Here is a 14,103-nt window from a genome sequence, read left to right on the forward strand (position 1 = left end):
TTGTTTCAAAAAGTATTTTTATGACAAATGTTTTATTTTTCATCTTTTTTTTTGCTACTCCGTATTTTTCTGTTAAGAGGGTAGGCTATATTTTTTATTTAAGACTAGCAGGTTAACCGACGTTGCCTGGGATTGAATGATGATCAACGAATGTTTCACAATCCCATATTTTTATTGTCATCGAAATTGATTTTTTCATCAATATAGTGGTGACCCATCCCTATGCACCTGAAGAAAGTTGACATGTCTCTCACAGTGACTTAGTTCACAATGCATTGTAGTCTACATTGCGCTGTAGATAACCTACTCTTGGTGTTATAAAACTGTTTGTTGTACCATGCTAATGGCTTGAATTTAAGTTTAAAATAAAACAAAATCAAGTATCATGGTTCAATTGCGTTTTAAACAGACACAGTTATTTCACGCACATTCTTGTCATACCAAAATAATCTTCTACTGTGTAAGATATTGACTTTGACCAAATCGCCTGTTTTGTATGAAGAAATATAATTCTGTGACCTTATACAAAATTATTTTAAATGAGAAACGTATTTAACATAATGCATATGAGCGCGTGGGAGAGTATCAGAAGCAGCGGAGGATGGCTGGCTTGCGAAGAGATTAGCAGCAGTAATAGTAGCTGACAAACGTGCATATGCAAATTAGGAAGTGTGCGCGAAAAGAAAAAGGAAAAAAAAGGAAAATACACCATAGACATAAACATGTGTTAGCGAGAGACTTTTTAAGTGGTAACGGTAGTAAAAATTTTGTTAAAAAAAGAAAAAAAAATGCCGACACGATTTTTTGTTTTTATTTAAGTTATATTTGTTTGTTCCTGCGTAACGGTCACGTTACATAAATAGCCAGTCAGACCAACCCCACAACTTGAAATGAATTCGAAAAATTCTTCCATTGAAAATAAAATGTCAAATGTTGATATTTTAGGTCATCAGAAATGACAATATGAATTCATACGCGAAAAAAATAAATTGCTAGCGAAATTTAGTCTTATTTGAATATTAGTAGGAACAACGGAGAAGCATCATATTTGCCTACCATTTTTGACATAGAGTGTATGCTAGTGAATAAATAAAAAAGCCATCGTGTTTTTCTTACCAGTCAATATTGACTTCCATGTGACTATCGAAAAAACACACAACTTCTGCCGTGACCATGTCGAAGCCCCGTAGTCGGGCGTTGATCAGACCAGATCGTTCATTTAAACGGACCATCTTGATTAAATTGTGAGGAAAATGTGTGTTGATATATTTGTCCAACGGTTCTTTCAGCGATGCTGTATAAGACATTAGAGGAGAAAGCATAACATCAGGAGTAGACATAGAAACCAGAACAAAATATGCGATCAAAGGGATCATCTTTTCTGTAGTATACACATGATGTGGGAAGATATAATACATTTTCTCCCCCCCCGCGCGTCTGTAATCAAAGTAGTAGATGAAGTCTGAGAGAACAGTATCATGGCCAACTAACATATACTACACCAAAATCAAAGGGTTAAGTAATGCCTTAGAGAATGGAGAATGGAGATGATCCCAAGAGAACATAAACTATATTATCCCCTAAATCGAACACGTACATAAGTCTGAAATATTAACATAAATATAACTGTACATTAAATGAATTCAGTAATAGAATTTCGGCTTCATGCAGGCAGTGCCGCCATATGTAAGCAAGAGTATCTTTCCTTTTCAAGCACACAGTAAATCTGTATCATTTATAAAAATAAGAACATAGGTTCAGCTTCAAAGGAACAGATGCAAACACTCCTTTCTTAATAGAATTAATAGTAGTGGTAGCAGTCGTAGTAGTAATAGTAGTAATAGTAGTAGTAGTAGATTCTCGGCTTCAAATAGATAAAGGTATCTCAACTATTAAATAATAGTATATTTCCGTTTCATATCGACAGTCAATTTTCATTATTATAAGAAATAAGAGATTTTTCGACTTCATTAGTTACCAAAATGCGCTGTTTCTTACAGGTATATAGGTTACAAATAGTCACTGTTCGTATATTTAAAGAAAAACAATTTACAAAATTAGTATTTCTTCATAATAATAGTTTCTGTAAGTCGCCTTTCTTAACAGATACATGGCGCAAAAAAGTCAGATAAACATTATCTCATCTATTACATAGTAGTATATTTTAGTTTCAGATAGGCAGTCAATTTTCATTATTAATAGAAATAACATTTTTTTTTTCGAATTCAGTTAGATAGATTAGATAGAATATCTTCATTAGTTACCAAAATGTATGATTACTTATAAGATATATAGATTACAAATACTTGCTGTTCGTATATTTAAAGAAAACAACTTCAAAATTAGTATTACTTCATAATAATTGTTTTCTAAACTTGGGGAAAACGGGAACACATTTTTTATAGATTGGATTTTGATGATGAAAATATATATTATTCGATACTTTAAAAACACGCATAAAATCTCACACACACATATACATATATTTTACATATGTGCGTGTGTATGTGTTTATTAATTTTAATATACATTGAAAATAATTATGTATTCTGATTTTAAAAGTTGCAGGAAATTAGCGCATTTGACTATGAAAGCCACTACTGCTCCATCGTCATTAGACAAAATCATCTTACGCGGCTAATCGAAATAAGCAAATCATTCCACAAAGTTAAAACACACCAGCTGTAGAATTATTTGCTTATTTCCAACCCTGCGTATTAAATATATTCTCAATTGTTTAATATACCAGCTTAATAAATATCACACATTAAATTTCCAACACACACACACATACATATATACACACACATATATATAAATATGTATATATATATGCATATGATGATTGCAACGTCTTGTCAGACGAGTGCCACTCCCTAAGACACTTCAAGTCCATGAACCCAAAAATGACTTCCATCGCCACAGGACCATTTTAATAGACACATGCTTGAGGGAGTATCTATACACAGATGATGTTACAGAGTCTTAGCTTTGTACGACAGCTAAGTCTCTCTCTTGGTTCAAAATGTTGAGATCCAGCAACAAGCAAGAGCAAGATAGTCAGCAACAAGTTAAACTGCAAACCAGCTTAATGCGGATACTGGTCTCCCGCTTTATGATTGTTTAAATCATTTGCTTCTCCTAGGACGATTGCCTTCATCACGGCTTACGGGAGCCCTCTTCACTCCAACAAACACATACATACACACAAACACACACAGTGTTAGTTGGCCGTTGACCCCGAAAAAGGGTTCATTCGCCCTTTGGAAGGTCTTACTTTTAATCCTTCAGGGAGACTAGCCACCCTCCTCACCAAACAAGTCTGGTGGGGGAACCAGTTTAGTCGCCGGTGACCCGACCATGAGGCAGGTAGTACTGGGTTACATGGTTCCAGTAGCATATGACATGACGTGACATACAATATATATATACATATTTATATACATACAATCGTTCCATTGTTCGAACTCATGTTTGTATCAGCAGTGCATATAGCTAAATTCATCTTCGGGCTTTATTATTATTTTGCATTCTTTACATAGAGTGGAGAGTCTGAACATTTGTGAAGGCAGATAGCAATGCAAAAAAAAACAAAAAAAAACTAGAATGGTGAAAGTAAAATAGAAGCTGGACAAAAACATATAATCGAATACAAGATTTGAAATATTACACCATTACCACGATTATTGATTTATTTGTCTATAGATCTGTTATATAAAATATCAGTAAATATTAAACATATTTTTAGTAATAATGAAATCTGAAAAATGTTTTAATATTTCGATGAAAAAACTTATCTTCAAATAAATAGTTATATATGAGCAGAAAACAAGTTTGTTACCGAGAGAACTGGCATCGTCGACCAAAATAATCTCTTTTAGTAGCTGACGTGGGGTGCGATTGATGATGCTGTAGATTGTTCGCAGTAAAACGCTTGGCCACTCATCGTAAAACGGAATGACTACGGCTGTTGTTGGCAAGTTCGATTCATCAAAGACTTGATTACGACACCTGCAGAAGAAAACCACAACAACTTTATATTGATGAGCTGTCGTTGCACCGATGCTTCTCTATATATCTATAAAAGTGACATTGTTTGTGTGTGTGTGTGTGTGTGTGTGTGTGTGTGTGTGTGTGAAGACAACTCTTAACTTATATACGCAACGAATATTTCATCTACACACTCTAAATTTGGTATATAGGGTATTCAGATACATGGAAAACTTGTCATTCGGTTTTTATCTAGAAAATGAGCTACTCAGGGGACAAAATTGAAAAATACGTACTTAGGGTCATCTGATTTTTTTCTGTTTTAAACTGTTTCACGCCTGCGCATGCGCGAATAATTCATATGAAAGCTTCCTTATGTTAAGTATATGAAAACACTTGACTTATTGTTACAGGATTTGGTTTTGATATTATATGGTGTTATATTGTGAAGATGGAAAGACGGATAATATATTTACTATATGATGTTACTAGGAAGAAATACGTTTTGGCCTGGTGAAATGATGTCTTCTAACAAAAAACATATACTTATTTTGTCATACATATTATTACCCTACATACACGTAATTTATACGATAGTATATTGGATTTTTATGTGAAGTAATATACGAATTATCATATTATGGACTTAGTTAATTACATAGTGAAAATTGAATAACTATATTTAAATGACAAAATAAATATTAGAATATAAATTCACTATTAATAATAATAATAATAATAATAATAATAATAATAATAATAATAATAATAATAATAATAATAATAATAAGATAAAGAAAGAAATAACAAGCGAAGCATGCATGGTCCTGCGTGAGTTCAGAGTGGACGAGTAATAACAAATGACTAAATTCAGCATTTGCTCCCCCTCCCATTTAACCCCAAAAGTCCCCAGGGGACGTCAAATCCTGGTGAAAATGAAAAAAAAACGATACAGTTTTAGGCCTTAACATATGTAAGCTTGAGTTCTGCACCATGCAAAATAAAAGCCTTAACATATTTAAATTTGAGTTCAGCACCATGCAAAACTGCTAAATAGACATACACAGACAATTTTGGACAAATATGGTAAAACAGTCCCAAAAATGAAGTGTTTTTATTTGCCTTAAAAGACCTCTGGGGAGCACCCAGGCGTTATTGCGAAGCATAGACAAACAAAATTATATAGAAATAAGTTAGTTATAATTTTTCATAAAGTTTTATAAAAATTCAAGGGATCGATTTTTTTTTATTAAGCACAAAAGTGTTAATTTTAGCTATTTTAAGCAGAAATAGGATGGAGGACAACCGGAGTTTTCCCGGAAAATCCATTCTGTTATTTTACTCATATCATGTTTAATGTTTGTGCAAAATTTCCAAAAATTCCAAGGCGTAGTTATTGAGAAAAGTGTGGAAAGACGAAGGGACGAACGCATGAACAAACGAACAGACGAACTAGCGAACGGACAAGAGTTATACTACAGTTTCACCCTCCTTTTATCGCGGGACCAAAAATTGAATTTGAAAGTCAAAATTACAATTTCAGATAGAATATAACATTAAATAAATGTATCATTAGAAATAGAATCAAATAAGGAATAACAAGAAAAGATAAGGTATGAATAAAAATAGCATATGAAATCAGAATGACAAATAGTAGTAACTAGCGGGACGTGTGGAAATTCCACAGGGAAATCATTCATATGTAATATATTGATGTTGATATTCTGTGGATGTTCAGTGTAAATGGAGACGCTCTGATATTATTGTAGCTTTTTTGTTAACACCGCAAAAGTATTTATCTAAGCTAATAGAGACGCCCGGCGAACTCTGGTCGTAAAGTACGCTTATATATGATATTTTAATTTTTGCAGATTTCGTAAATATTATAATAGATGTAATTTTCTATCAGTTTTATATATTATAAAGTTGCGATTATATATATATATATATATATATATATATATATATATATATATATGGCTTGGGTACGTCAGCTTGAATCGAAACGGAAGCCGAAACTTATGAAATATATATATATATATATATATATATATATATATATATATATATATATATATATAACTTGAGTTCTTTCAGCTATAATCGAGGACAAAACCAAAAGTTATGAAAAATTCGTGATAAAATTATTTATAAAAAAAACAGATGACTTAAGTGCCGTCAGCTAGAATCGTAACCGAAACTAAAACTTGTGAACTATTCTTGGAAAATTATTCATAAAAAATAAATGACTTGAGTGCCATCAGCTATAATCGAGTCCGAAACCAATGCTTATGAAGAATTCTTGGTAAAATTATTCATGATAAGAAATGAAAGTACATAACAATTAAACGACCCGGATGTAAGCGTGACACAGAAAATAACGCATACGTTATCGTATTAATATCTAGATTAATATACAATGATAAATATAATGGTATTATTTAATTTCACATGAATTTATGATTTTAATAGAGTAATACTATAGTTGTGTACTCACTTAAAATGGACGATGGTAAGTAATTATTAATAACTTAGATGAATATCCACAAATAAATATCGCACCAAAATATTAACGTCAAGAGACCTGAGATTTTAATGCGAGGTAAAATACATACACCATGTTTTTTTACTTGAGGGAGTCGCTTGTCAATGCCTTAAGATCACTCTAAATAAGGATTGATGAGTGAAAGGTAGAATGTGATACAATACCAAGATGATAAATAATGGCGAATCTTCGGTTTAATTACATAAAAAGACTCTCCAGCAAAATTTATTAACATTATATTTGCGAACGACATGTCATAGTCAGATGGCGTAGTATAATTGGTTTCTGTTTTTGTTTATGTAGAGTGAATACTAGTAAAAATAGCTAGAGCTGTAAAGTGAAGTAGGTGATACTAGTGCGAACTGAGGACTCAGCATACGGCGATAGAATCCCGCCGTTTCCATCACTCTACCTTTATTGTAGTTGTTTTAAATCTTCGCCCAGTTTCACTTATTACGAAATATATAACAGAGCAACAGCTATTTCTTATTGATGAGCCCCACACAGGTTTGTTTGATGTCGCACCCTTGATAGACCTAAAACAAAAGAAACATGCATAATCCATAAAGGTTACTCTTGTACTGACTTACATCACAGACACCAGACTGGTCAAAAGATAATGTAGTGGATAAGAGCACATTCAGGTTCATCCTCACAAGAAAATTACTGGCTTGTGAAGCCAGACATGCGACTGGTGGAACCACTACAGAAAAACGAAAGGTACATCAAAAACCTTACCCTAATGATAGTCAAAATCCGACCATAAAAACTCGTTCACGTTCAAATTCATAGAATACAGTAGCCAAGACCACACAACTACTTTAAACTTCCTACTAGAACTTCCCGAATGTGGAACACTATTCCATTGGTTTGATTCCCGGCTGACTACAACAAGGTATTCTTCAAGTTCAATGTAAAAACGTTTTTATGAGCCGCCACCTTAAATAATCGAAATGTATCCCAATCTACACCATTAACAATTATTAAACTACCACTTTACATTCATTAACACTTATCCTTGATTGGCCTTCGGGCCTTGGTAAGTGATGACTCTCTTGTAAAAAAAACAAAAAAAAACGAAAAAATGAATATATCCCTTACATATCAAAAAACCTGTGTAAACCATTACTTTTCGATTTATACGAATTGTATTTTTACGGACAGAAACCAAGGAGTACTTACGGTAAAGGTCTGGAATCGGGTACTTTTCGGTTCAATGGAATGTAATCACTGACGACAGTATTGATTTGATACAACAACAATGCTTCCTTTCCCATCATTTCCTCGTCGCCAGCTAGAAGAATTCCTCGTCCATTTTCGCCAGCCATCATACCGTTATTCTCTTTGTATTTGTCAATAAGATAATTCCCAGTTATGTTGAACGTCTCAATTTCTTCATCCCTTAGTCGTCTGATACGCGTGTCCAGTTGACGTCGACTTATTCCTTGTAGTTTCTTTTCATCTTGCAACATATACGGCGTGGAACTGATCCAGGACCATGGATAGATCATACACAACAGAAACCACCCGACAGTCACTGCGATCAAACCAACTGCAATATACCTGACAAAAAGCTTCATCGATTTGTTCTTATACTTAATTAGACATTCTATTCTGATTCATGTTAATTTATGTATTAACACTTATTGAAATAAAATCTTAATATCAACAGCATGTCCCACTCAATCAGAGGCCTAGAAATTAAAATCCCCATAAGATTAGATAAAGACTTTCAATAATGGGTAAACATCTGAATTCTCATTTGGATAACATTTTAATATCAACATCATTTTTCACACAACCAGAAGCGCAGAAAACATACGCCCTCACAATATTAAAAAAGACGTTAAAAAACTTTATTGCATATTAGACAATCTATATATTTTATTAAAGCATTTATTGCATATTACATAGTCCATCTATTTTACTAAAGTAAAATCTTTTTCAATGAGGAGTCGTAGTAGATAAATATTAATTATGAATGTTAATTCTTTGTTGGATAATAATTGTTGGATTTAAATTCAACATCAAGAGCTTAAAATATACGCCTCCCAACATTAAAAAAAGACGTCATATATATTTTATATAATTTATTATAATTTTATGTATTTTATATATATTTTATATTATTTGTTATAATTTCATATATTTTATATTTTATATAATTTATCATAATTTTATATATTTTATATATATTTTATATAATTTATTATAATTTTGTATATTTTATATATATTTTATATAATTTATTATAATTTTATATATTTTATATATATTTTATATAATTTATCATGATTTTATATATTTTATACATATTTCATATAATTTATTATAATTTTATATATTTTATATATATTTTATATAATTTATCATAATTTTATATATTTTATATATATTTTATATAATTTATTATAATTTTATATATTTTATATATATTCTATATAATTTATTATAATTTTATATATTTTATATATATTTTATATAATTTATTATAATTTTATATATTTTATATATATTTCATATAATTTATTATAATTTTATATATTTTATATATATTTTATATAATTTATTATAATTTTATATATTTTATATATATTTTATATAATTTATCATAATTTTATATATTTTATATATATTTTATATAATTTATTATAATTTTATATATTTTATATATATTCTATATAATTTATTATAATTTTATATATTTTATATATATTTTATATAATTTATTATAATTTTATATATTTTATATATATTTCATATAATTTATTATAATTTTATATATTTTATATATATTTTATATAATTTATTATAATTTTATATATTTTATATATATTTTATATAATTTATTATAATTTTATATATTTTATATATATTTCATATAATTTATTATAATTTTATATATTTTATATATATTCTATATAATTATCATAATTTTATATATTTTATATATATTATATAGTTGCTGCTTAAGCTAAGAGCTGATCAAGTTCATATAAAAAACCGAACGCATCAGCTTTTTTCCTCGGTCTTTAGTTTTTCTTGGGTTCTTCATGAGAGAGTACGAGGTAAAACCCTCTCCCACCAACCTGCGACAACAATCGGTGGCATACGCAGGGAGAAACTACCACGCACCCGTAAACATATAGCTCAGATATTATCGGAAATAGAATAGTTTCACGCAGACGAAATTAACCTAATCACTTGTAACTTTCTACAAGAGATTTAACTTAAAATAAGTGCTCACTTAACACGCAAGGTAAACCGGGCATTGAAAAAAAAAGAGTGAATATATATTATCACTCATCTCTTTGATCATTTTCACAAGCTGTTTATGTTAATGAATAACATTTGCTATGTTTTGTATCGATGATTGCCGCTCCCTTTACATTCGTTACCTTCCTGTCTACTTACCTTGGTACGCCATTCTTTAAACTTATACTACCAAAATACAAATGACCAAACAAATGAATGTTGTAGTGTTTGCGCGATATTCGTGATTTCAAACCCCCACATCTGAATTAGCGTTTGAAGCAAAGAAAACTATATTTTCACATTCAAATTTTGAAAAGGGAAGCATCATCATTCCTATTGTATTCATCAAAGTTATCCCCCAAATGCTGTAACCTGATATGAAGTTATCTCCAAAATTATATAGACTGAGTATGCATTCATACTAAGGTCACTACGTTTATTACTTATCTAGATCACCTATCCATCTGTCTACTGTAAGATCTATGTTCTATTAAATTTCTGTTTATTTGTTCTTTGCATTGCGTCTACTGCTCATACAATTCGATATAAAGTTTAATTTTTAAAATTCATTTTCTAAGTTGGAAAATACATCTTTAGTATATTCTATAACGACAGAATATAATTTTCAGTTCGAAATAATATCCAAGTTTTTCTTATTATGCAGAAAATAAATATAAACTGATATATTTACTGCATATTGTTTTAGGGATGTGTGTTTGTGGATCTGGTTAAAACTTTATTATTAAACAATTCATTTTGTTGGCAAAAGTGTTGAAGAGATCTTTTGGAAACGCTAAACTTTCCTTTTAATATTTTAGAGGTGAAAATAATAATGTGTTTATGTGTATAAAATGTTTACTGCTGTGCTTAATAGATGTTTGTAAAGATACTTGTATATATATATATATATATATATATATATACATATATATATATATATATATGTTTGTATGTATGTATGTATGTCTGCACCGGAAGTGGACGTTGGTGATTTAACTCTAGATGAATGTTTCTTCGGGATTTCTTTTTCTGGATCTTTGGGGACAAGAATCTACAATAAATAAAACAATGCAATTAGAATTATTTGGATTTTATAACAAGAAAAATAAAAGTTTAAAATATATGTCAGTCTCCAAAGTTTATGTTGCATTTACCTTTTTTTTTTAAATATTTCATTTTACAGCTACTTACAACAAACGTTCATTCTTAACATAGGCAATTCCATGAAAACTTAATAATTACAAAGTTTGAATAACGAGATTACCAGTCACCTCAGTTCATAAATAAACTATTCATTATGCAGTCATTTTTCAAGCAACCGCCAACAGAGATTAAGCCATTCTTGTAATCATCTTGTCCCTGTTAATTATGGTGTAATGCTGTTCTTGTGTAGTTCTAGGAGGTCCGTCCTCCCCGGCTTTTCCTTCTTTCTTTGAGAATGGGTTAGTTTATTGCTAATGGCTTGAGACGCTCTTACCAAGGAATGCCGTCGGGGTTATCCAGGCAGGTTTATCAGGTTAGAGTGCCCCTCATTGGGGGCGCTAATTTCTCAATCGCACTTTCCGACCTTGTTGTTTAAGTTTTTGCAATGGGGAAAATTAATACCTTCATCATGTCTGGTTTAGACCAAACAAGGATAGGCCTTTCATATTAGTCTGAATCATTGAACAAACCTTTCTGTTGTCAAAATGAGACATTGTTAAATATTGGGCTAGTAAACCCACTACTATATGAAAGGGTTAGTTGACAAAAACACACACACACAGGAAATAAAAGGTTAGTCGTAGTTAGCTTTAAATATGAGAGACTAAAATTACCAGATTGTCTGACTTAATCTAAAAGGATATAAGGTCACATGATTCAAAGAGAGAACAAGTAGGAAAAAAACATAAGTTCCTAGAATCAACGTCACGTGTGAACGTTTAATTTACACACGCTGATAGAATGTCATTAAAAAGTGATTGTCAATTTCTGTATCCTCGCACCCTAATTATCATGGATTTGGAACGAAGACAAAGTCGAATAAAACTCTTGTGCATTCAAACAGTTTCGCCTTGATATGTCATATATTGGGGTCCTACACCGATAGGTAGAGATTATGTGAACTAGTATACACTTTGAGAGTTTTTCATAATGAAAATACAACGTGCTCCCTATGCACGCTCTTCGTTAAACGTATGTTGAACATTTTTTTTATTGATTATTGAATGTATGCGCATGGAATCACTTTTGAAAATATAATTGGTAACTGCAATCGGAGTTCTCAGACATCAAGAGACTACTTTTTTGGGAATTAGCACTTGACCTGTATATAAGATGCATAATACCCTAATATCCATTTAGAGTTCTCTCTTATCTCAAAAACGTTCATCTATGTAAGATGTTTGTAATATTCATTTCTCTCATTTGCTGACCATATGACTACATAATAGTGTATCTTTCTCTCTGTTACCTGGTCTTATTGGATTCCAGAAGATAATTCATCTATACTGGTGGAGTATCGAGCTTAATGTACTTACTTTAGAACGGCGATTCAAGACTTTCTCTTTTTCTCACCTCGCTCTCTCTCCTTCTCCCTCGCTCTTTATATATATATATATATATATATATATATATATATATATATATTATTATACTGTTGGTAGGATTTTTCAGTAACTCATAACAACAGCACAATATGTCATTCCAAAGAGTGCTCAATGCATGAAACAGAGCAATATATTGATTGTTGGAGAGCTACTGGCTACACATTAGCAAACGTGTTTCAATGACCCCCTAGCAGGGAAAATCACCTCATCAGGCCAAAAACCATCCACGAAACTTTCAATAAAGACCATCCCTTTATATTAAAGTCAACTTTACAGGGTTGAACCATTCTAAAAAGAAAGAGGGGTACTAACAACCTATATCAAAATAAATATAACCTATTCACAAAATAATGTTAGGTTTTTCAAGGTATAATTCTGAAGCAGATTTATTATAAGTTTGCATTAAATTTTCTAGCTCCAACCATTATAATTATAATTGTTTTTCGTTTATTTTGTTAATACGGATTTTTAGAACTATTACTCCAATATCAGAGTAATCAATAAATTTAACTAAGTTTTTTTTTCACTTAAAATCGAGATATAAATATATACACATATTACTAAACTATAAATTTAGCGCTATTTCTCTATATAATACACAGGTACCGACATATATACAAACAAACGTGAAAATTTATATATATACAAATTACTCTTATAATATGGTGAAGAATATTAGTATCTAAGTCTAATTATATTATTCACGGTAAAAATTTCACTCAATTTTAAAAAAAAATTAATAGATTCTTCGTTAAAAATTAATTTCACTTTTTACATAAATTTATCGTTTAAAATAGATTTGGCGTTTAAAATAAATAAGTAAATAATATTTAGCGTTTAAAATCCTGAAATAAATAATAAAGCATATTACAATATATAAGTCGATGGTATGATTAATTCGTTAGTATTCTTATAATTTTTTCAGTGAATGAATAATAAATGTTTAACGAAATCAGTAGTTTACCAAACTAAAATATTCCCTGAAGAAAATCCTAGTGATATAAAATTTTATATAGGTAGTACGCAGGCAACTTTTAAAGAAAGATTCTATGGGCATAAAAGTACTTTTACTAATCAAAAATACGAAAAAGACACATCATTATCACTTCAATATTGGAAATTAATAAAGGAGAATAAAACTCCAAAGTTAGAATGGCGGATCATAAGAAGATCGAAAGTAATTCATTACACGCACCGTGCTTTTTATGCCTTCATGAAAAATTAGAAATAACGAATTTTAAAGACCGGGAGAAATTATTGAACATTAAACAGGAAACAGCAATTTCCTGTAAACATTTCCAAATACATTCACTGAAAAGATTATAAGAATACTAACGAATTAATCATACCATCGACTTATATATTGTAATATGCTTTATTATTTATTTCAGGATTTTAAACGCTAAATCTTATTTACTTATTTATTTTAAACGCCAAATATATATTAAACGATAAATTTATGTAAAAAGTGAAATTAATTTTTAACGAAAAATCTATTAATTTTTATAAAAATTTTAGTGAAATTTTTACCGTGAATAATATAATTAGACTTAGTTACTAATATTCTTCACCATATTATAAGAGTAATTTTTATATATATAAATTTTCACGTTTGTTTGTATATATGTCGGTACCTGTGTATTATATAGAGAAATAGCGCTAAATTTATAGTTTAGTAATATGTGTATATATTTATATCTCGATTTTAAGTGAAAAAAAAAACTT

General features: G+C 30.0%; 1 protein-coding gene across 6 annotated transcripts in view; it reads right to left on the reverse strand.

Annotated features, from left to right (window-relative positions):
• LOC145276812 (polypeptide N-acetylgalactosaminyltransferase 13-like) overlaps nucleotides 1-8,652 on the reverse strand; it is a 434,740-nt gene extending 426,088 nt beyond the window's left edge. For 2 of the 6 annotated variants that reach the window (XM_080128142.1, XM_080128140.1), the window contains exons 1-3: nucleotides 7,718-8,649; nucleotides 3,842-4,011; nucleotides 1,117-1,294 (exon numbers count right to left, since the gene is read on the reverse strand). In XM_080128142.1, the coding sequence (XP_079984268.1) occupies nucleotides 1,117-1,294; nucleotides 3,842-4,011; nucleotides 7,718-8,115 (746 nt within the window). In that variant the 5' untranslated portion in view covers nucleotides 8,116-8,649. Of the gene's footprint in view, nucleotides 1-1,116; nucleotides 1,295-3,841; nucleotides 4,012-7,717 lie in introns of all 6 variants that reach the window. The other 4 variants (XM_080128141.1, XM_080128143.1, XM_080128139.1 and 1 more) reach the window with 4 other exon arrangements.
• Nucleotides 8,653-14,103: the final 5,451 nt, after the last annotated feature.

Source organism: Euprymna scolopes, chromosome 5 (genome assembly GCF_053919585.1).
Source record: "Euprymna scolopes isolate OS-2025 chromosome 5, ASM5391958v1, whole genome shotgun sequence".
Taxonomy (NCBI): Eukaryota; Metazoa; Mollusca; class Cephalopoda; order Sepiida; family Sepiolidae; genus Euprymna; species Euprymna scolopes.